We start from the raw sequence: 23,722 nt of genomic DNA, 5'->3' as shown, positions 1-23,722 counted from the left end.
TCACGAAACATTTATTCAAAAATGATCACATCAACGTTGATTTTTTAATACAAATCCTAGAAGTTGAAATCATGTGTGCATTGACTTTTCATACACACGAAATTATTCTGTGAGATCTTTCATTGTAAGTTGCCAACATTGCTTCGAAAAAGTGAAACAAAACAAAACAAATCAAAACAAAACAAATCAAAACAAATCAAAACAAAACATGTTTCGGCCACTTGGCAACAAATTACAAGATCTGTTTTAAGGATTAATATTTGGATTTCGTTAATTATTCTTTTATGGTAGCTTAATTATGATTGGACTTAGAGGTAAACAAAGTGAAACATAAAAATATTGTAAGTATTAGGTCGCGAAACAGCACAAATTAAATTTGTTTTCCGTAGATTTCCCACGGAAAAACAATTTGTTTTTAGCTGTTTCGAAGCAATTTAAATTAAAAAATTTAAAATTTTACTTTGTTTACCTCTAAGTTCAATCTCAATGATGCTACCTGGAACAAGTGATAATCGAAATCCATGTATTAATCTTTAAAACAGATCTTGTAATTTGTTGCCAAGTGGCCGAAACATGATTTGTTTTGTTTTGTTTTGATTTGTTTCGTTTTGATTTGTTTTGTTTTATTTTGATTTGTTTCGTTTTGTTTCATTTTTTGAAACAAGAATGGTTTACAAAAAAGTCATAGAACAATTCCATGTAATGTTTGCACAGTCTACTCTTGTGAACTTAAATGAAAATAAATGTGATTATTTTTGAATGAATAATTGGTATGGTAAGTGCAATATAGTGTACGTTTTTGATTCAAATAGAAATTCTTCTTCGAAAAGATTAATCGAATTGCGAAGACTTTTTTATCTCAAATTATTTTGTTACACAGAAATGCGTTTCATTTCGCTCAAACCATGATTACCGCACCTCCCAGCTAAAATGTATCCATGTGAGCTGTCTCGCATATAATAACATGAAGTATAAAAATTCATTTTAAACAGAACGCACGCATATTCAAAATGTTTACTTGTTAGCTTTCTGTATGACTTGATAACAAGTAATTAAAATAAATATGTGGAAATTTAGTTCCATTACGAGCATTGTGGGTTGTTTTAGAAAATTAATATTAATGTGAATAATGCGATGAAAGTTATGTGTGTTCTTGGTGGTGTTATAGGTTTTGATAGGATGTCATTACACACTATATTTTGCAGTGAATTGGGTTAACACTACATTCATATGTATGAATTCCCCACATGAATATTACTTTTGTTGAGAGTTGAAATTTTAAAACTTTTCTTCCAAACCGAAATCATCCGAAAAGTCGCACAAAAACGTGAAGCTTTTAGCAAAATGTAATTTCACTAATGGCATGAGCAACATATATTGTACATATCATCAGTATCATCGGTTGACTTGTTTATGAAGTCATCCACTTTAATTTATATGGTTTTTCGTCTTCTTAGAACCGAATTAAGAACGTTTATGTTTTGAGAGAGCTCTAGATGCATGTGTATGGTATGGATACACTATGTATAAAATTCCATCGAAATTGTATACGATGCAATTATGTCGTCTACAATTCGATTCCATTCCATCTAACGTTAAACATTTCTTTATTTAAGTAACAAATTAAAGTAATTTGTTGAAATACTCAATTTACTTCGTAAACGAAAAAAAAAAGAAGAAACAAAAAATTGTTTACAAAGAAATCGACAAGTGTAAGAGATGAGGGAACGTTTTAATTCACTTGTTTACACCGATCACGTGAAGTTCTCGTAATCTCATATAGCTTTTACCTATTCATACTATCATCAACTCAATGGATGAGTAGCGATACGGTGTGGATTAACACCATACACACAATTTTAATATACTTTTGAGGATGTTCCGACGCTGTTGTGTACAGTGCAATTATTTTATCGGCGTGTAAAATATTTATTTAAATTGTATGGCTGGAAACACGCGTTCGTACAGTTGTCTGTGAAATGGTAATAATTGAAGGGTAACACAAAACGAATCGAAAGGATGTCAATGTGTAAAATATTCACGTTTCGTTCAGAACTGCTTTATTAATGAATGGTTCGTTCCGTATAGTTGTAAGCCATTAGATGTTGTGGCTTTCATGTCTAATTTCCCAATATAATTTATCCGGCAAAGGTATGAACATCAGCTCCCCGTTTTGCCGTGTATATACAATTACGTTATCTACACGGACCGGGTATTAAATGAGACCGTATAACAGAAAATCGAAAAGTTGTAAGGAAAGGTAGCATTTTGTCAAAGTTTCGGTTCGAATCAACGCAGAACCGAATTTTCTTCTTCATTCCTTCAGCTAATTATCCTTTTCACAAATAATATGCTCGACGGAAACCTGTAGTACAAACCTGTGTGTGTAGGTTCAGCTGAACCATTAACGAGAAAATTTTGAAATCGGATTGATTGAAGTTAATTTTTGTTATTTTTCGACTCATCCGTACATTTGTTTGAGTTAATAATTCAGAAGGAAAACAAAATTAATTATTTATAGACGACGGAAAGCATTGAATATATTTTCGGTAAATTATTAGCAAGCATTACATAAATTAAACATGAATTCGACTTTCTTCGAAAAATTAATAAGCCGTATGTGTGTACATTGGCTTGAGGTGCGTGTGTTTGTGTGCTTGGGTTTTAACATAATTTTTTTTTTCGCATTGAAAATGTGATGAAAACAGAACGAAAAAAAACGTTTTGCGGAAAATTTCATCCCAAAGTTTGAAGGTGGATGCGGTTGTTTAGCTTCCTGCTTGATGAACACAGAAAAAAAGAAGTAACACAATAAAAAGTCAGAGGAAAAAAAACCTGAACATTTCACTGGGAAAAGTTGTATATTTTGTACTTTTTATTTTTGTTTCTGAAACAAAACAAACAAGTTTCGTTGTTTTCTTTTATATGATTCTTTACTGGAGGTATTAAATTTTAAATGGTTTTAAGTTTAGAGCAAGTGAATTTGAACAAAGTTCTGTTTTTTTTTTCTCTCGTGTTCTCTTTCTCTCGGTCTCTTATTATTATTTGTCTTAGTTTTTAATTTATTTTTATTGTGGTAACAAAGTTCTTTAGCATAGGTACCTATCTCCTGTGTGAAAGTTATAGGTAAAATTGGTGGAAATGCTGCAGCTCCACACCGTCTGGTTTTCGTTTATTATAAACAAAAAAATTAAATTTTCCGTTGAAACTTTTACACTTAGTACTTTGTCGGAGAATTATGTTGATTGTTTAAGGGCAATGAATGCTTACGATTAGACTCAAACTAAATTTTTTGAGCGAAAACATGTTTTCCAATTTATTCCCAAGATAGCATGGGATTCTCGAGATATAAATGAACATAGACACATTATGACAAATCTCTATTGTAAGAGTTTTCATAGTGAGTTTTTGTTCGATAAAATTTAGTCTAATTTAAGAAGCTTTGCTGAAAAGCTTCCATTTGGACGTTTTTTAAATACTGGATTTTAGTTTACTTTTGGTGATATCTTTCCAGCAGAATCCTTTTTCAAAAATATAGGACCCCAATAACGCACACGATTGCGTTAGGTTTCAGTTTCAACTTTCAACCGAAAATAGATTTGGTTGCAGCAGTTCGACAAAACTGAGCAGTTTGTGAAAATTTCATTGAATTGCCGACTTTCCTCAGAGCTGGTTAAACATTTACAGCCAAAACTAATTTTTATTCAAAAGGTCCGTCATAGGGAAATGACAGGACAGTTTCCCGAAAATGTCTGACAAATTTTATCACGAAAGTTCACCGAAAAAATTCAAAGAAACTCACCTCTTATACTTTCCAGGGCATAGTCTCTTTAGGTCGCCCAGGCATATTTGAACATTAAAACCCTTTTTACTCGATTAAAAAACAAAAAGTTTTTTTTTTGTTTTGTCGCGAAAAAAAACACAAAACACAAAACGTGTTGTAAATTGAAACGATTTTTTCGAGCTCAATGTCGTTAGCTTCCTACAAATTAGATCTACGGATTGCAGTAATAAAATGTAGATCCGGACGCACTTTTAGAATAAAAATCAAAAATAAATAGAAAATTTACTGTTCTATGTGTATGCATTCACAATGGTCGCCATTTTTGACGGGGCATTATTGTTGGGAATTATTGTTATTGTTGGACATTATTGTTTTCGTCCAAAAAAGCTGGCGTCCTCTAATTATTTATCAAAAGAGATCATTGGAAGGTCTCAATTTTAATACATCGATTATAGTCTCAGTGAAACTACTAGTTTTTATCGTCTTATTGAAGCTAATTAAGACTAGTGTTTTACTCGGATGTAGTGAGAAAAACCTAGAGAATTGAATTGTATTTGCTCTATCATTAGCAAAATGCGGTCTTTCAGAAAATCGGCTATAAATCCATTCAAATAAAAAATTAATAAGAATCATAGTGCGTTGGGTCGTTGGGTGACTTGTGAATTATTTCCACTAGGAGTTTAATTGGAACTTCCTACTTTTAATTTATGTCCAGGGCATATTCGCGAAAGGAAAATAACTTTATACTGAATTAATTTCGGTTAATCATCAATCATCTGTTGTCGACAACTTAGACAAAAACAAGCAATGCGTTCTGGCTTAGGGTCTCTTTTATAACAAGACTTCTGTTAAAACCAATGAAGTCAAAGATTTTCCACTCTGAGATATTTCAAACTAATGAAGTACTAGATTTGATGAATTTTTTCGCGCATACTGACAGATTGAATTAACAGAATAGGTTTTTTTCCCATGACTTTAAGTCGCCTCTCCTTCCCGTTCGACAAATAGATGTTCTTTCAGCGAATATACGGGTAATGTAATTCTGTGTTATTCACAGAATTTGATCTGGCTTTGCTAGATATGGAAATAATGTGCTCTCATTCTTCTAGCGGTAGTAATTAAACGCTCGGACTTGTTCATTTTTTGCTGCAGGAAGAACATTTGTTAAAAGTTTTTTTAATCCTTCTCTGAACATACATAAAGCTTTCCAGTAAAAACATTCAATTCTGCATGCATTCTGTGCTGTACGGTAATGCAAAATACACTTTTAATTATAACATAAATTCTCCAATTCAAATTTTTTGAATGAAAATGAAAAAGTACAAATTTCCACACATTTTTTTCTTACCACAACTATGCAGTGTGCACGAGTACTTTGCGGAGACGGTTAAGATATGCAAAATTTTATCGCATGGATTATTAACAAATTAATTCCTCCATTTTTTTCTTTTAAATACATACCCCAACGATATTCAAATTATGTTGATTTTTTCCTCCAGCTAGGTAAAAGCACAAATACTTGTATTTGTGTCTGTATAGGCTGTACAGTCAGGTCTTAAAATAAAATTCATTCCCGCACACATTGAATAATTAAAATTTATTTGATAATCGTTATGCAGTTTTAATGGAAAATTGTGTAAAATTTAATGATGTGCTTCATTTGATATTCGCGGTAAATTTGCATGTGAAAAAGAGTTCATACAAATAAATTGCACGAATTACTGTTTGCTGGAAAAAGTACACCGTTTAACGGGCCTTTTAATTGTTACTGTAGCAAACAAAATGACTTCTCAAGTCATTTTGAATTCAAAATGCAGAAAATGATGAATAAAAACTTGAGATGAGTTTTTCGGTGATATGCATTTAACTTCTGTTGATGTTGATTTTTAATCCCCTACCGTCATTGCTTGTTTGAGTTTGTCCTTATTGTTGAGTGACGAGTTCTCAATAGTTACTAGTCCCCGATAGTTACAAGTAGCGACGACGAGTCTTCGATAGTTCGAGTATTCGGTCTTCTCCATAGTTACGACTCATAGAGAGGTACGACTTCTGCAGAATTACAAATTCTCCAGAGTTACAACATCTCGAGAGTTACGGCCTCACTAGAATTACGACCTATCCAGAGTTACGATAACTACAAAATAACACCACTCTAGAGGTACGACTTCACCAGAATTATGACTCCTCGATAGTTGTGAATGACTCATCGATAGTTATGACTACTCGATAGTTATGCCTACTCGATAGTTATGACTTATTCAGAGTTACTACTTCTACGGAGTTACGACTCATCTAGAGTTACGACTTCTTCATAGTTACGACTACTCTAAAGTTACGATTTCTCCACTATTACGAGTTCTCCAGAACTACGAATTCCACAGAATTACGAATTATCCATATCTTCGACTCCTCGAGAGCTCCAACTTCTTGAGAGTTACAAAACATCGAAAGGTAAATTTTCCCGAAAATTTCATTTATAGAAAGCTACAGTTCTTCGAGAGCCACAACCCCTATCAATCAGTTTTTTATAGATATCTTCAACGCCTTTTGAAATGCCATCCACGTTTAAAATAATGTCATTTGGACGAAAGATTTTGAACCGCCTATTGTTCGTTCTTTTTTTTACACGCAGGATTTTAAATTTAGTACTTAAGTGGCAAATTTTTTCTGACATAAAAGTTTGGGTTAAATCAAACACAACGAAAATAATCTGAGGTTGCATGACTCAACCCCTCAGCAGGTACTTTTTTGGGAAAATGAGCACATTTTAATTTTATTTCATTAATGGTAAACTCCGACACGTAGTCTATGATTGACCTAGTCCGTGATTTTTAGTCAAAATCTTTATTGATTTTACTCGAAAACCTATCATCAATGAACCAACTTTTCAGTATTTCAGTACACCTGAATCATGCGAAGCACATCAAAGAAAACACTTAAAGAAACATAAAATATTCAGCATACACTTACCCACTCTAAAATTCTAACTCTGACACGCCACTCGTTTGTTACGACTGAACAATATTATTGGAAGCAACAATTGAACCGTTCACTTAATACATTTTGTTTAATTAAACAGCCCAACCGCAAAAGCGTATTAGTAAAGAATTAAAAATGAATTATTGTAATTATGTCCCGCTAAACATCGCATAATCATCATCGTCTTGAATTTCACATTCAATTTGAATTAAAAATAAAAGACATTCCCCAATACAGCAATTTGCCAGCTTAATGCATCCAAACATTGCAAATTAATTGTGAGTCGAAAATTAAAGACTGAACATGCAACTGTCTGAAACAATATAATGATTTCAAAATGCTACACCAGTGAAAAGTTGGAAAAGTTGCATGTTACACAGCAATAATTACAGCTGAAGTGAATATGAACCAAACGATGTCTGCTGGTGGAAAATAGTGGTGAATTTACCGGAAAAATTAGTTTCATTAGTAAGAGCGAAATAAAGTTTGAAGAAAAAGCTAATACCCAGCCCCCCTGTTATTATCAATTTAATTTTTCCTTTCTGTTTTGGCTCGGCAGAACAAAAAAAAAATTGGTATAAAGGGAAATGTTCACGTTCCAATGAATAATTTATAGTTAGAGTTATTTCATGTGATAATACAAATTGAGCAGTGGAAACAAAAAAAAGTTCTAAAAAAAATAAATTAAAATAAAATAAAAAAAGCGGAAAACAACAAAATGTCTAAAAAATATTTGGTGAAACAGAAAAAATGTCGAAAACATCAAAATTGGATTACGCATTATTGGATATTTTCAATATTTTTTGTGGATATTTTCACACAACATGGGACAGCAGCTAACATATTACCGGATGAAAATGGTGAGTTAATAGTATGGTGACATTGAAAAGGGATGGTTCGAAACGATTTTTTGTAAGCTTTTCCCATATTGAAGTTAACTTTTTCTGATTTGGGTTAAACTTTTTATGCTAAATTGTAGCCATTGAAGTTAAAATACAAAAATCGGTTTTACCCATTTTTTTTTTTTCAAACCATACCCCCATCCTTCACATGCATGAATATATTTTATTTTATTTTTTCCATCGGACAATTCACACAATGTGCGAGTTTAATTTTATTACGAAATTTCTCTATCTTGTTTCGGAGCATTTTTCACCGACCAACGGCGGAACCACATACTCCATTCGTACACATTATACCATGTACCTATGTGTACCTATATTAAAAATGGATCGAACAAAAAAAGCATTTAAAATATGTTAGCTCTGGTGTGACCCGGAATGGTTACGCTTTTTGCAAATTTTGGATTATGGAAAAAAAAAGTTTAAATTTCAGAGTTTATCCGAGTCCGTACTTTTTCTGGTCGTTTCATAAATGTTGATTATAATAAAAAAAAGGTTGAATGTTTTACCCGTGAAAGACATAAGGATTGGTAATGATAGAACTAGTTGCCCGGCATCTTTTTTCTTCTTCAAACATTTCGTTTATTTTACAGCAACTGATCTACAAAAGGAATAGTTTTCGTTCATAACGAAGTTCAGATTGATTGTGAAACGGTTGAAAAATAGTTATTCAGCGTCCGGCCAGTTGTGTATATGATTTATGATACCTACTTAAGTAGGATACACTTTATGGTGAACTGATTATGATTTCAATGACAAAACTCGTATTTGTGTTTTCAATAGTATCCAAATGCCAATAGGAGAGCTTGTACGAGTATTAGTTTTAGTAGGCAAACGGTAAATATGATATTTACTATCTTGGCCAATTAAGGGAGTCATATCCTAGTGTTAAGATCATTTCGCTCGTTCCGCTTCGCTTCACTGGTTCCACAAACATTCACTTTCTGATATTTTCTCACGTACTTACTCACATACTATTATACGATTCATAAAAAATCTTTTACTTCAATAGTATATTGATACAATGTGGTTTGCCATAGAATGCCACGAGTTCGTTATTTATTCTTTCGCTGCCGATAACAGCAGTGTGAGACTTCGTAAAAAATTTCGTATTTTGTGATACACATATTGGACGGTACTATCGGTTGGATCTATTGTGTTAAAAAAGCATCCATACATATTTAAACATTTTCCGTTTTTCCGCATACGAATTACGTAATACGAATTACGTATTACGAAAAACGTATTACGAAAAACGAAACACTAATTTTTTTACGAAATCCACCACTGTTCACAGGTCCATTTCAGTAGTCGTTATTTTCCTAACAAATGCTGAAAGGGAACGGGTTGGCTCAGTGCTAACGTACTCGCCTTACACGAAGAAAATTAAAAAAGTTAAAAGTAACGTTTCTAAGCGTACCCAAGCTTCATAATCTGGGTATTTGAGGTATTTGCTGCCCTCAACGAAACGTACACAGAAGAATGACATGAATGACATAACCCATTCACAATGAATTCTGTGTACAAATATCTGAAGTCTAACTTTAGGCGCAGATATGATCAGTACCAGTCGAAAAATCCTAAGGGATTTGCTAATCTGCAGGCGTGGTTCGGAATTCACATAGAGCACGTGGTCAACGCTTCAAGGCTAAATACCCCTCATTTGGAGGCTTACATCCAGTAGCGGATAATAAAGGTTACAAATAAATGCTGAAAGGATGTTTTTGTAGCGAATGAGAGGTTTCTAGCAAGAGCTGCAGGCGAGTTCTGGAATCGAATTCGCTAAAAAGATCTTTCAGTATACTTTAGGAGCAAAGGTTTTTCCACACTAGTTGGGAAAATTAACCAGCCTCTCAGCTGTAGTAGGGTAAATAAATCAGGATCTTAAGACAGCTATAATCACGCACGCAACATGAAATAAATAATTTGGCTCAACTTTCATACACTTTAACTTTGAAATATTTCTTCGCTTGTTCTGCAAATAGCTATCAGGGAAGAATCGTAGACTGTATTTTCGTAGGTCATGGTTCTGTTCTTTAGTCATCAAAAAAACCTTTAATAAATTTGAATAAAAGCCACAAATATTTGTATTGGAATTTCGTATAAAAATATAAGTCCGTCAATCAAATGAAATATTTAAAATAAAACACAATCGTCGACGAGAGGGAAAGAGAACAATTTTTTTATTTGAATTGCCTGTTTCTATCAATTCTATATCAATAGAAAATACTGGGTTACTGGTAAATGGGACGGGTGTAATAAATATGGGAACATAATTTAAAGTAGGATGGTATACATCAAAACATTGAACCACAGACAATTCAACACGACACAACAGTTTTTCTTTTCCTTTTTTTCGTTGTTGTTGGTTGGAACACATACAAAATATGTATAGCCGTAATCCTCGCCTGTAATCGAGAATCGTTAACATTGAAAACACCCCGATTAAAATTGATTGATTTTTTCTGGCGGCTTTCAATCATAAATTAATTTCCAAACACCGTTCATAATTCACTTTTCAATAATAAAAAATGTTTTATTGTTGAGATCATTAGAGAGTTTTAACACTTTGGTGAAGTGATTTTGTGGCAGTGAGTATTTTGTTGCTATTTTACTGTTTAATTGGTAGGCAACAAAGTAAGCAAAACTTTACAATCAACAATAATTTTCTACCAAACGCACGACAGTTTTACATATAATATACCATAGTCTAGTGTAAAGTCAGGAGGCCACAAAACAGTAACAGATGCAGTAAAGCAATTTTCTAAATTAACTTTGAATTCAACTTTCAACTATACTGCGACTTAGTTGCATGTTTCTACAGGTCAGGTGGAAAAATACACGTGAGATACACGTATTCGTAACGTATGCATTGGCCCAAAATACCTTCTGTGCCTCTGTACACAATAATCTAAACTGACTTTTGACTTCGAATGTACACATTCAGGACAACGTTGTGTTCGTTGAATATTTGCTATTTTTGAAAGTGTAATTAAACTCAGGCTTACATACCTCGGCAAAATGGATTACCATTTCGCAATTCTATCGTACGCTTTAAACGTACAAGAATTTTACATGAAAAATCACGAAAAAAAACATTTTCGATTTTGTATACCGATCATGAATGGTACCCAATTGTTCGATAGGAATTAATGGTATAAAGTTGCTAGCTAGCATTAAAGTATCAACAAAATGAACAAACATGTTTTAAGCCTCCTCTCATCTGGTATATATGAAATTTCCATGTAGCACTCCATTCGGTAGTTTAATTAATTAGTTTCAGTTTCACAAAACTTTGTGTTATTATACTCGAACCGAATCCGACAGAAATGTTTCGGTTTGATTCAAGTAGTTTTGGTAAATCATTTAAAAAAAAAGCTTCAATCCGATCCGAGAGTGAATTAATGCATTAATTAGTGTGAGGGTGGTGGTCCTTCATCCGGGTTTTTATTTCACAAGAAAAAAAAAAGTTTTCCTTTATAGTGTCGGTGCATGTAAGAATCTCTTTCAACTTTTGACAAATATGTGAAAAGTATGAAAAACTTTGTGTAAACTTACAAAACCCATTAATCATTTCGGATGCGGAGCATTGAGAAAAGTTTTCCACTTTTTACAAGTTTCTCGAAACAATCAAAACATTCGAATCTGTACAATTCAGCGTGATGTAAATTAAGTGGCTAGTCGAAAATATTCATTTAAAGACGAAGAAAAATCGGAACACGACTTGTCCATCTCATTTTCACCCCGTTGAAGTTAGTGACAATTTTTGTGCAAGCACAAAAATTTTAACGTTCGTTCAGTTTTTTCGTAGTAGCACAAATATTTGAGCTGACAGAAAATATCGGTTGGATCAGTTTTAGCAAGTATTTGTGCTAGCACAATAATTATTATTTTGTGATGACATATAATTTTGGTTTCGTTCAGTTTCAGCAAAGGTTTGTGTCAGCACAGATATTTGAGCTAACACAATTATTTTTGTAGTTACAATAAATATTCGAAATTGCTGACGAAATGGCATGAATTGTCTAGGGTTCGTATTTGTGTTCTCACAAATATTTACTGAAACTGAACGAAACAAAATACTTGACAAAAAAACTGAACGAAATTCAAAAAGTTTTGTGTAAACACAAATAGTTTATGCAACGCACTCCAGGAACAGGCACAAGAACCAAATTAAAATAAGAGGCCTACACAAGTAGTCCAAAATTCTCATATAAAATAATCAGTTTTTGATATTGGTATAGGCTACTGTGTTACGGACGTTACATACATAAAAAGAGGCCAAATGACCGTTAAAAAATCAGTTCTTGTGCCTGTTATTGGAGTACGTTGGTTTGTGCCATCCTAAAAATTGACAACACAAAATGATCTTCATCTTAAACGGGATTGGTTTTCTTCAAACTTTTATTCATCTTGTTTCCTCTGACTGAGAAACAAGAACACTGCAACGGAAACACAAGTCCTTCAGCCCAATTTACCAACATTCGATTGAATGATTGGAAGAAATTTAAATTTTAGATACAAAACAATCTATTCCCCAGTCAGCTATTAATGTCAGCCCAGGCGACACAGAAAACCTGGGGATGTCGAAAATTAAAACACTTCCACAGTCAGATATCCCAATTTATTTGCTAATTTGCATATTACTATGTATCTGGTACAGCTCTGCTCGGAGAGGTTCATAAAAAAAATATCCATACAAAGGCATCGCAGGTTATTATGCTTTAAATTCTATACATCAAACCGTCTTTTGTTCCGACTCAACATGGAAGAGTCAAGAATTAGCATAAAATAAAGTTTCTCTTATAATCTTAAATTTCATTATTTCAAGACATTCTTCTCGTTTACCCTTTTTAAATGCTAATGAATTAATAATACAATGAATAATTTTACTCACCTAAACCTCAATCTTAACCAGAATCGCCTTCGAATATATATATATATATAGATATTTAAATCGCTATATGAATTCCTGTGCAGCACAAACATATTATTCCATTAGCATGTGTGCGGTTATACGTTCATCAACAATGTAGTTAAGTTTAAGCTACCCACGACCGTAGGCCGTCTTATACCATTAACGATTTGACATGCAGACTCTTAACACAGCCAGGGTCGTAGCTATATGTGAGGAGTAACAGTGAGAAACTCTGGGAAACTCTGGAGCTCACTCTGAGAAAATTTATTTTCCGACAAAAAAATCGCTCTTACAGCTTATTCAGACTTATATTTCTGCTATAAAATGGATGTCTTTTTTAAAATTTTCGCCAAATTTAACTTCGTCTCTTTCCGAATGCCATGACCAGCTGTCAGACATTGAGGAAACTATTAAGGAACAGCTTAGATACGAAAATGTGACCTGTCACATACGGCAATTCATCTGGTATCGATAACGGCGACAAAAATAATGACAAGCTCTGGGTAATATAATCTTTTATGCAGTAAAATGCAAGTTAAAAAAATTGAAGTACAAGATATGAAATCAGTCGATTGACCTGTTACAGACGGCAAGTATTATTATCGGGTCTAGTACTTCCACACATCAAGTAATTTTTAATCTATTGATTTCAAATCTTGTACTTCAATTGTTTTAACATACATTTTACTATATAACGGACCATATTACACAGATCTTGTCATTATTTTTGGCGTCGTTATCGATAACAGACGAATAGCAATATGTGGCAGGTTCCTCAACATTTTTTTTGTTTTTAAATGTCTAACCTGAATGTTTCGTTAATTTGTTGTAAATTTAACCTCGAATAGGTTGCGTATACTGTAGCAAGAATAGTTGTAACACAAAGGCTCTTATTTCTACAACGAAGCATGCAAAACATTGCCGAGCTAATGAGCTAATTCTGACATTGTCGGAATTTGACCATAAGCATTCTTCACAAACTTTACGAATTCTTTCAATGGATGACCAAAATTGACCTTTCTTAAAATGCTCCCAGCACAACCAGCAGTCACACACTTGTCCAGATTTTTTTTTTTAAATTTATAAAGTGGATGTAAGGTAGACGGTTAGATTTTCTATGCTATTGGAGTCAGAACGTAGAGAATTTATACCTCTAGACCATTTGTGAGACTTCAGGATTTCTATTTCTTCATGAATGGTAATTGACATGTACCTCACAACTCTTGAAGGACTGTTGTAGAGGAGAATCCTTGGAGGATCGACAAATTAAGACAATGTAACACTTCAGGTTAAAGTTAATTTCCTCAAAGAAATTCAAAGGAAAGCTCACCCTTAAAATATATGGTCCAGCTACGGCACTGCGAAGCGAACACACAGGGGCCAGGAAGAAGGATCCAACATTTTGGTTAGTGTACGGTTTTACATTATAATATTACAGCACAAGACATTTCCAAGTAACCATATTTGGTCTATTATTATTATGACTAACATCGTGTATGCCACACAGCCGCACACAACCCATATGGTTTATCGTGATATTTTGTTAAGGAGCAAAGCGAATTTATTGTATATTATATATGGCAGCTCAAATATTCATCTATTTATACGGTTTATTATGCTCCATATTTTGAGTTATGAAACTATTTGATGTTCTTCGTTCGTTCGTCGCTTTTTTTATAGATGTGTACCTATGGTTTTCATATTTTTCTTTTATGGAAAATTTGTGTTATACACACTGTAGCACCGAAATATGTATTTTTTTCCGAAAGTGGTTTTCTTTATGCACCATATATATGTATGTACATTACGATGTGTGATCTGGAACGGGTGTGTGTATAATATATACTTCCATGTTTCAATAAATAAAACGCGGTCGCATGGTAGTTCAACGGAGTTTAGTTTTCGTCTCTTTTTTTATGGTTCAATAGACCTATAAGAAATATATATCGCCTAATCGTCCCCCCTTATAGTTGTTTTGGCGTTTGCTGATGGAAAAACGTATACATTGTAGACGTAAACATAAAACGCAGCTCTTTTGTTTACATTTTGTGCGCGGCTTTATCGAAACCATAAAGAAAACATGGTATAGTTTCACTTCCTAGTTCTTACTGTGAATTGTTTCGCTGTTCGAAACAATTTTTTTTTCTCGTCGAGTATATGTCGCTGAACTTGTGTTTTATTTATAAATGGTTACAATATTCTCGTTGTGTTTTCTTTTATTATGCCTCCTTTTATCATCATCATACCTTGTAGATTCTATTTATGGATTTGCTTGTTTGTTAGGTTCAGAACCAAAGTTTCGGGTTTTTGCATTGTGAGCTTTATTTAAATATTAATTGCACTAAAGTATGATGAATGGTTTACTTCTGGAATATTTTGTGATTTTCCGTCCGATATGAACATTGAAAAGTATATCTTCGCGTCGAAACTGTTTACTGAATAAAGTAAACATTTATGGGGGTGGGTATTATAGGACTGGGTGACATATAATCAATAATAAGCTTATTGTAGTAATGCTTAATCGTTTGAATAAAAGAAAGTGATCGTACACAGGTAATCATACGTCTAGTGAGTACATTCAACAATATTTTGAAGTTGATAGGTAGTGGAGTAGAGTGTAATGTATATCGTTCCCAATAATCATAGTGGCGATATATTATGTTATGGACGTAAAAACGAGTCGAATTTAACTTCTCCCCTGAAAAACTGAGCAAAATTTTAATCAAAACTTGTAAGAATTTGTGACGAATGTGTCACTAAGTGACTAAGTAAAAGCTCCTAATCCTAGGAGTCTCGTAACACTTTGAGGAGCAGCAATTTACTTGAGGATTGATAACCGTGAAGAATCTATTACTATCTACGAATGACGGCTTGCGACTTGAGAAATCACATTATCTAGGGATTCGTAATTTGAAGGATTTATAGAATTCTACACACAAATTTACGTCGTTGGTTACACAGGAAATTAGAGAAATGAAGTGTTCACATCGAACAAAACCTGATATCGCACGAACCATGTACTTCAACTCACCATCGACGCTACTAAACCACATAAATTCTTCCATATATACAGCTCTTGCTTGTGGCAATTGAAACTTGCGTTAGAATTGCAATTTGTCACTCAATTCCTTCGTTGTCGAGTATCTTCAGTTTTGCTTATTCTATTTGTCAAATGTGTCTAAAACTCAAATAACAGCTGCGATAAACATTGACTTGTGCAACTCAGTATCATAATGTTCGAAAACTGCGAACTTTAGATGCCCCTGTTGCATAAAACATTGAATGAATCACAAAGTGAATCTCACGCTGCAAAGTACTTTATTAGGCTCACGACGTGTATTATGACACACCAGGATCTAATCAAAGTACTTTGCACTCAATTTTGTGGGTCAAATTTCATTTATAAAATTTGTTGGTCAATTTTTTATTGAAGGAATTTTTCCGTACTCTCGCAGAATGCATCATCCCCAACGATATCAGTTATTTTGTAAGTAAGATAAAGGACTTCCGTCACATTTACCCTTTAAAGGTTTTTTGACTGATTACTATTTACACAAAGCAGAAAAGTCTACTGTTTTTACCTGTGGATTCTGCGGTACCCATGGATGCATCATCCTTACCTAAATGAATAGAGTCGTAGGTACTTGAAGGATCAATCGAATCGACAGAATGATTTAAAAAAGATACTAATCTCGGTTTCGCCATTCACACAAGAAGTGCCATTTCCATCATTTTCATCCCATTGATACGCGATGTACTATTACAATCCAAAGCAAACAGTTCGCAGCGTATTTGACAGAAACAACTGGTCCAAAACCGACCGATTGTACTTGCGCAGAACTCACGAGTTAGAACCGGACAGGCTTGGCCCCCAAGGGTGCTGCGAGTTGTTTGTAAAAAGCCCAAAAATTAAAGAATTTCATAGTATGGCCTGAAGCCTGACACGAGCCTCAATTTTTTTTTTGTTCTGACTTCAATTAGGTCCTGATGAATCAGACTGATTGAAAAAGCCGCGCGTGTAAATAGTTACTCCGATGAGAGTATTTTCAGATTTATTATTATTAATAATATGACATGATATAACCAAAGGCCATACAACTTCCATTGTTCGTTCCCTTTTAATGATAATTCCCAATAAATAAATGCCGAATTGTGTGTGTACACATTATCCAAGTTTTCTGATTATCATTTTTTACTTATTGTTATTATTCGGATATCGTATCCATTCGAGAGACAATTAATGACAGCATTAAGTGTACGAAGACAATAATAATGCGTACACTACGTTCCACCAGCGACAGTAAACGATAAGCAAGAAATGTGCTCAATTGGATTTTTCGGTTCCAGAGGCACACGTGTAAACAGTCACTTGGATAAAAGTTTAATCACGTGTGTTCAAATGAATTCAAACGAATGTAATTAGTGCCTTATACCGTTTTACCTTGAAGCGAAAAGGTTCAATGAAACCAAATATATATAGGAACACCAATTACGAGCAAAATTATATACATTTATGAAACATAATTCAAGCATTTCCGACGAAAGTGATATAATGAAGTAATATCCAGTGTGAAAGGATTGATATAAATTTGCGTATGTTTCCGGCTGGTTAGCATGCGTTCTGTTGCGTAAGATGAAATTAAGCTTTATGTTGCTGGAACGATATCACTCTCAATCAATCGAATCGTTACTGTCACGGTCACAACTGGTGCAAACGACATACCAGAAGCTATTTCATACAGTTTAAAAAGTTGAAAAGTTAAATTTCCGTTTGTTTACTCGAGTCGATATGTAACATTTAGGTGGGTGTACATGTACAGTCGGAGTTAGAGGTATCTGAAATTCACTGACAACGCAAGCAAAAGTTTCAAGTGACTCAATCCCAAACGAATTTAAATTTAACTGAAAATTAACGTTCGCATATACGTCGAGCTTACAAACAGATTTACAAAACACTCCAAATATTTCCATTAACTATCTTCGTCAACGAGACAGTAGTTGAAGGAAATAATATTAAATTACCTCTGCGTAATAGAAAATCTTGCCAATAAATGATGAAAACAGGCTGAACAACCTAAGCCGATTAAGAGATACGATGTGCTAAAAGTGTACATACTCCTTAGCATTTAGAGAAGGATGGTTTATTTGATAAATCGGTAAAATATAAACTCGAATTAATCCGAAACAAAAGACTTATCTCTGTAAGGTGTGAAATCCATTGAAATCGGTTTTCATCAAAAAATATCAATTCTTAAGGAAAGAAGAAGATGTGTTGTGGAAATGGACTAGACGAACCGTGACCTATTGGGCAAACTCGAATAAAAAAAAATTTGTAGAGACGATCCGGAGCTTAAATTAATACATTTTGCTGGAGGGTTGACGCACCTCTTGGGTTAAAGAGAAATGTATGGAGAAAAGTTAGCATAAATACTGTTAAGCATTAGGGAACGCCAGATTTTTAGAAAGAAAACTTCAATCGGAAACACAAACGGAAACGGTAAGTTTGATAGGTTCGACAGGTAAGTGGCCATTCAAATAGCACTGAGATCAAGATCGGTCAAAATTATCAAACATACCATAGCACAGCTCCTAGCAAAAACACTACATTGACAAGTGTCAAATTTGGAGGCTTTAGTGATAAGTCATCTACGTTCGCAAAAGACACTCATTACCTACTATGATTGCAATGCTGTGAACTTACCTTTTCCGTCTATGTCTTCGTTTGGATTTTTCGTTCTGAAAATCTGACGTTCCCTATTACTTGGATTACCCATCAAACAATCAATAGTTGAAATAATCCATTTTCGATGATATCTATGTTCAAAGTCGTTGCATAAACGTAGCAAACTGGAAAACGAGCATCCACCACTAATTGGCAAAAATTCCTCATGATTCCCGGATCAGATAAACTGACTACGAAAAAGAATCTGTTCGTATGAACAGATCATCGAAAATAGATTACGTTTGCTACATAAATTGTGCTCTGGTATGAATACGATCATCGTTTCTGTATTATAATATCCACCAGTTAGTCTAGCTCGTCTTTTTTATACTAAACTTTACTCACTGAAGAATAAAGTCCAAAATTCACTGGATAATGATGAGCTCGACTTTATTTTTCGTTATCTTAAGTTTTGTATAAATAATCAAAAATAAATGATACCCATCGATGTTGTAGTTGGCTTTACTCAATGTTTCGCTTACTTTACATCAGATTCGTTATCGCAGGCATATGTTTTTCAATGGGAAATCGGTCGGGTTAGTTTTTGTATTTACATGCTTTTGATTTCCCTAGGGCGAAAGTGGCTTATTACACACCTGGGGAAAACAAGAAATTTGGTTTAGATTTCAAAAGCATGTAAAATCCATCACATAACTCGGGATAAAAGTTGAAGTCTCATTTTCGTGTGTTTTATGACCTCGGCTCCGCCTCGGATCAACAAAATTCACACGAAAACTCTACTATTCTTTTTATCCCTTGTTATGTAAATAACTATTTCAGCTGAAACTTCGGGAGACTTTGCTGTGGAAAAAGTTTTGTTTCACTCGGTAAACAAGTTTTCTCGGATGACTTGTGGTCCTCGCTTCGCTCTGGCAACAAACATAACCCTCGAACGCAATTTTCGACTTTTCTCCCCTCGTTGAACAAATAACTATTACATGTGAAGTACACTGACTTAAGCAAAAGATTAACTCTAATGCGAATGAATAGGCAAACAGATTACGATTTTTCCAATTTAACTAGAACAGCGTGTGTGTGTGCTATTATTTCGAAGAGTCGATATTGCACTCGAAATGCAAACGTGCCATCTGAAACACCACCATCACCATTACAACCAATAAATTGTAAGGGCACCATGTTTCGAATGTACATATTGATTTTACCAAATCTGTCGCGTTAATTAAATTTTAAATAACAAAAACGTTGAATCAATACGTACCATATGTAGCAGTTAAAATTAAACATAATTTTTATTGACATATGCAATGAAAATTACTCAAACGTGTCCACATTTGAAAAATCAAATGAGCATTTCATGCATTTTAATTTTCAAATAATATGCGTTGTGTGTACGACGAGTACGCATCATAACACGACATACAGTGCACAACGTATATAATAGTTATTTGCTTACCGAGGGAAGAAAATATGAATTTTCAGCAAGAGTGATGTTTGCGACCAGAGCGAATTGAGGGTTGAAATTTCGCTCGAGTTGGAATTTCCTATTGCTCCCAGAGGTGGACACAACGTTTTTCCTTCGTGCATGTTGTGTTTTGCCGTTTCTTTCCACGAAACAAAAACATCGATTCGGCATACCATTTTCGAAAACATAAACAAAGTGACAGTTCGAATGATAAAAGTTCTTTTTTGCTGCACTTTTCTCACTAGAAATGTCATTCGACCAGTCGTCAAGAAAACTCAATGTTCTCATGGCCTATTGAGGGCAGAAAATAAGGCAAAACACAACGCGTGCATGAAAAAAGTATTTCAAATTGGAAATATATTAAATAAATAATGAAGAATGAAGAAAGAAAGAAAAAAAATTATTATTAAAAATGTCTGTGTATGTCTTATCGGCGTAAAGGAATGTGACATGAAGTTGTTAATATTTCTTCTCCATGCGCCTCTATTTATATTTGACCAACTTTTTTTTTCTCCGTCTTCTGGTCCGCACAATACAAGAGGCTTTTTGTGTGTGGTTTTTGTACTTATGTTTTTGTTACTGGAGTGTTTCTCTACGCATGTTTCAACCCGTGTTTGTTAAGCGGTCAGCAAACATCGTTAAGATATTTTAAGACAAAAGGGAAAATAAAATATGCCATTGAGATTTCTGTGTGTTTTTTTTTTGCTTTTGTTTGTTGTTGATTTAGCATGCGGTTGGGTAATTTGAGGTGAAATTTCTTTTCGTCAAACAAAAACAAAAAATTCTGGTTTAAGATGAATGATGAGATTTATAAACATTTCCAATCCATCACGGTTCTTTTTCAATTGAATATTTTCAAGAATTTTCTGAAATTATTATTTGGTTGGCGTTTTTCTTTTATGAGAAATAACAGATTCTGCTGAATAGAAATGTGTTGAAGGCACTAGTTGTATAACTAGACATTTCGGTAACACGTTATATTTCATATGTCACCACATATAACGTTGAAATCTGTTACTTCCTTTGTTCATAACTGTCATACATCTAGTACTTCTTTAGATTTACCATACCAACCATGCTACATTAATAGAATACTAGCTTGAGTTCATCGTTTTTTGTCGTTTTTGTATCGATAACAGATGACTAGCATAGCAGTTTCCAAAATGTTCGTGCGAAACGATTGAATGGCATAGTTTAATATTTGATTAAATCGTACAGTGAGCGGAGGATCATACGAGTCGTATGTGGAAGCCAGTCCAGACCAGGGCTTATTATTAAGAATTTTAATTCTGAAAATTCGGAAAAACTTCGAAAAAGAAGTAATTTGGAGTTCTGTCAGAATTATTCGGAATTTTTCCGAATTTTCTGAATTAAAATTTCCAATAATAAGGCCTGGTCTCGAAGGCAGCTAAATTTTTTATAGTTTTTCGCAAAAGTCGTTATTATGCCTAAACTCAAATGGAAAAAGTCTGACGGTCACGATTCTACCAGCCATCGTTGCACGTATTTTGAATTAGTGTTAGCGATCCAACCACCATGCGAATACATCAAATTTAAATAGATCCAACGTACTTTGTGCTATCAAAGCTGTTTTTCTATTACCCGTCACCATTGCGACACGATATCAAAGAAAAAAAAAATATTAAAAATGGATAAGTCTTACACTCTCGGCTTAACTGTCAGTAAAGATAAATCTGAGGAAAGTCATAAAACAAAAACAAAATCCCAATCCGCAAAAAAGTAGAAAAAAAAAGTTTTTTTTTCATCCCCTTTAACCCCTATTCCACACTGTCTACTCTACATCATTATTTCTCTCAATGGTTTTCTACACACACACTTTATTTCCGACACACATTTCGTTTGATTTTGAAATATTGTCCCATGTGTGTTCAGCTTCAAAATAAAAAAAAAAAATTAATATTTCATACTTTCAAACAAACAAACAAACCCTCATATACATATAATGCGTTACGTACTTTTTCGTACAGAGTGTGTGTGATTGTGTGTTTAAACACCATTTAAAACCATATATCCACAAACAGTGCACACAAAATAATTTTATCTGATTGTGTGAGCTCTTGAGCTATTTTCAAACAATACGCACAAGCTAAAACTTTTTGATATGATAACAATGGTACATGTCAGATTCAATATGGTTTTTTTGCCCTGCCTGCCTTCTCATATATGTGTGTACGAACTCTTAGCATAATACCATTCCAGCCCTCTAACTTGAACATCCGGCTCCGTTATGAGAGAGCAATCCAAAAATGAATGGTGAGTCGTAAAAAGTGTAAGTGGTTTAACTGAATGGAAGTGGAATAATTTTATTCAGCCCATACGATGCGTGGAAGTTGTTTTCCACTTTCACGAATCTGATCCGTTGTTTTACCTCTTTGTCTTCGGATATATCCATCCGGAACATCATGCGGATTCGAGTACTGATACAATCTGTACGACATAATGACCGAGTCCTTTTTATGATACAGGATGTAAAGCGTACCTTGAACTCGCTTTACGGGCTGAAGAATAAAGTTTCTCTTTGTCATTTAACCACTAAATTAATTATCATGATAATGTGCTGCTTGTCTTGTGGTAACAAAATTCGAGTGACGCAATGAAATGTTTTTATAGGAATTTCTGGATGGGAAGCGTACGCTTATTGCTTATAAAACCAATATAATACAAAGGTCGTGTCTATATAGATTTGGACCACTTTCATATGAATTCGCTGCTTTCTGGATAGGAAACACAATTTTATTGCATATGGATGGAAAGAGAACTAAGAGAATGAAATCTATTCCGCCAAGCTGTACATTCTCATTTTTAAAACGAAACAATGCAACATTTGAAAACGGCTACTCATCTGTTATCGACAACGATGACAAAAATTATCGGTGAGCTATGGATCCCATTATATATAGCGAAAAATGTGTTGAAAAAAACGAAGTAAAAGATTTCTCATAAATTAGATAAATTAAACAAAAGAAGAGCCAGATTTTTAATCATGGTATGATGAGACTACATGTTTGCCGAGTCTGAAAGGTTTAGGAAATGTTTTTAGTCCTACGAAAACCACTCAGCCTTAGCAGTCAACATTAAAAAATCAACAAATCTGAAAAAAATTAAAGAATAACCCGAGACACACACACAGTTCAGAATTGCGCCTGAAACATCAGAATAAGAACAAAGTGTTGGTTAAACCCAGGACATTTGCTCAGTGATGCCATGTCTGGTGATGGAATTGTATAAAAGTTTTCATTTAATTTATGATTCACTAGATTTTGTCATGCAAAAAGGAATGACCTATTTCGTTGAGATTAGAAATCTTATTGCCATTCTTGCCGTGGCCTAATGAGATGTGGTATTTTTGAACAGCATTATTACCATCTTACAAATCTAAACAGTCAGTGGTAGAAACCGTTCCCTGCTTTATCGTTACCATGCATGCACGTATCGTAATATTATACTCATGTTTTAACGCATGTAGAATGTGCAGAATGGAACAATTGAAATTTCTGGAACTTACAATTCTTTTCACCTGAAACATAAAGACTGAAAATTTCTTGGAACATTTCCACAAAGACAACCTCTTTCCACTTCGTTGTCAAAAATCACGGATGTCAATTTAGCCATCTGATACGCATAATATAACCGAACCGAACGGTATAAATCAACTTTTCAATTATTCTCAGCCCAATCTCAACGATCGTTGATTAAGGCGCAATAAAAACCCCAAACATAAACGTGTAACCTTGCAAATAGATTCCATCATAGAATAATCGATTGTGGTGCCACAATTCCCAATATTAAATTATAATTGCGCGGAAAACACTCCAATTCCGACGTGTGTTGTATGTATAATGAAATAAAGTCACCCATTACCTACGAAAATCAAATATTGATATTTGATTGACACTTTTGTGATACATTTCCGTTCAATTTAAATTAAATTTGGCTTTGTTCGTCCGTATTTTTAGAAAATTTCTCAGCAATA

General features: G+C 33.9%; 1 protein-coding gene across 7 annotated transcripts in view; it reads left to right on the top strand.

The window, feature by feature from the left end:
- Positions 1-23,722, top strand: part of LOC119082812 (kin of IRRE-like protein 1) — a 163,358-nt gene that overhangs the window by 5,645 nt on the left and 133,991 nt on the right. For 5 of the 7 annotated variants that reach the window (XR_005088720.1, XR_005088719.1, XM_037192465.1 and 2 more), the window contains exon 2: positions 6,864-7,623. Coding sequence is in view for 5 of the 7 variants with exons in the window: in XM_037192465.1 (XP_037048360.1) it covers positions 7,482-7,623 (142 nt within the window). In the remaining 2 variants the exon portion in view is untranslated. The remainder of the gene's footprint in view (positions 1-6,863; positions 7,624-23,722) is intronic. The other 2 variants (XM_037192464.1, XM_037192463.1) reach the window with 2 other exon arrangements.

Source organism: Bradysia coprophila, unplaced genomic scaffold (genome assembly GCF_014529535.1).
Source record: "Bradysia coprophila strain Holo2 unplaced genomic scaffold, BU_Bcop_v1 contig_494, whole genome shotgun sequence".
In the NCBI taxonomy this organism is placed as follows: domain Eukaryota; kingdom Metazoa; phylum Arthropoda; class Insecta; order Diptera; family Sciaridae; genus Bradysia; species Bradysia coprophila.
The sequence above is the reverse complement of the archived record's forward strand: the minus strand, read 5'-3'. Positions and strand labels throughout refer to the sequence as shown.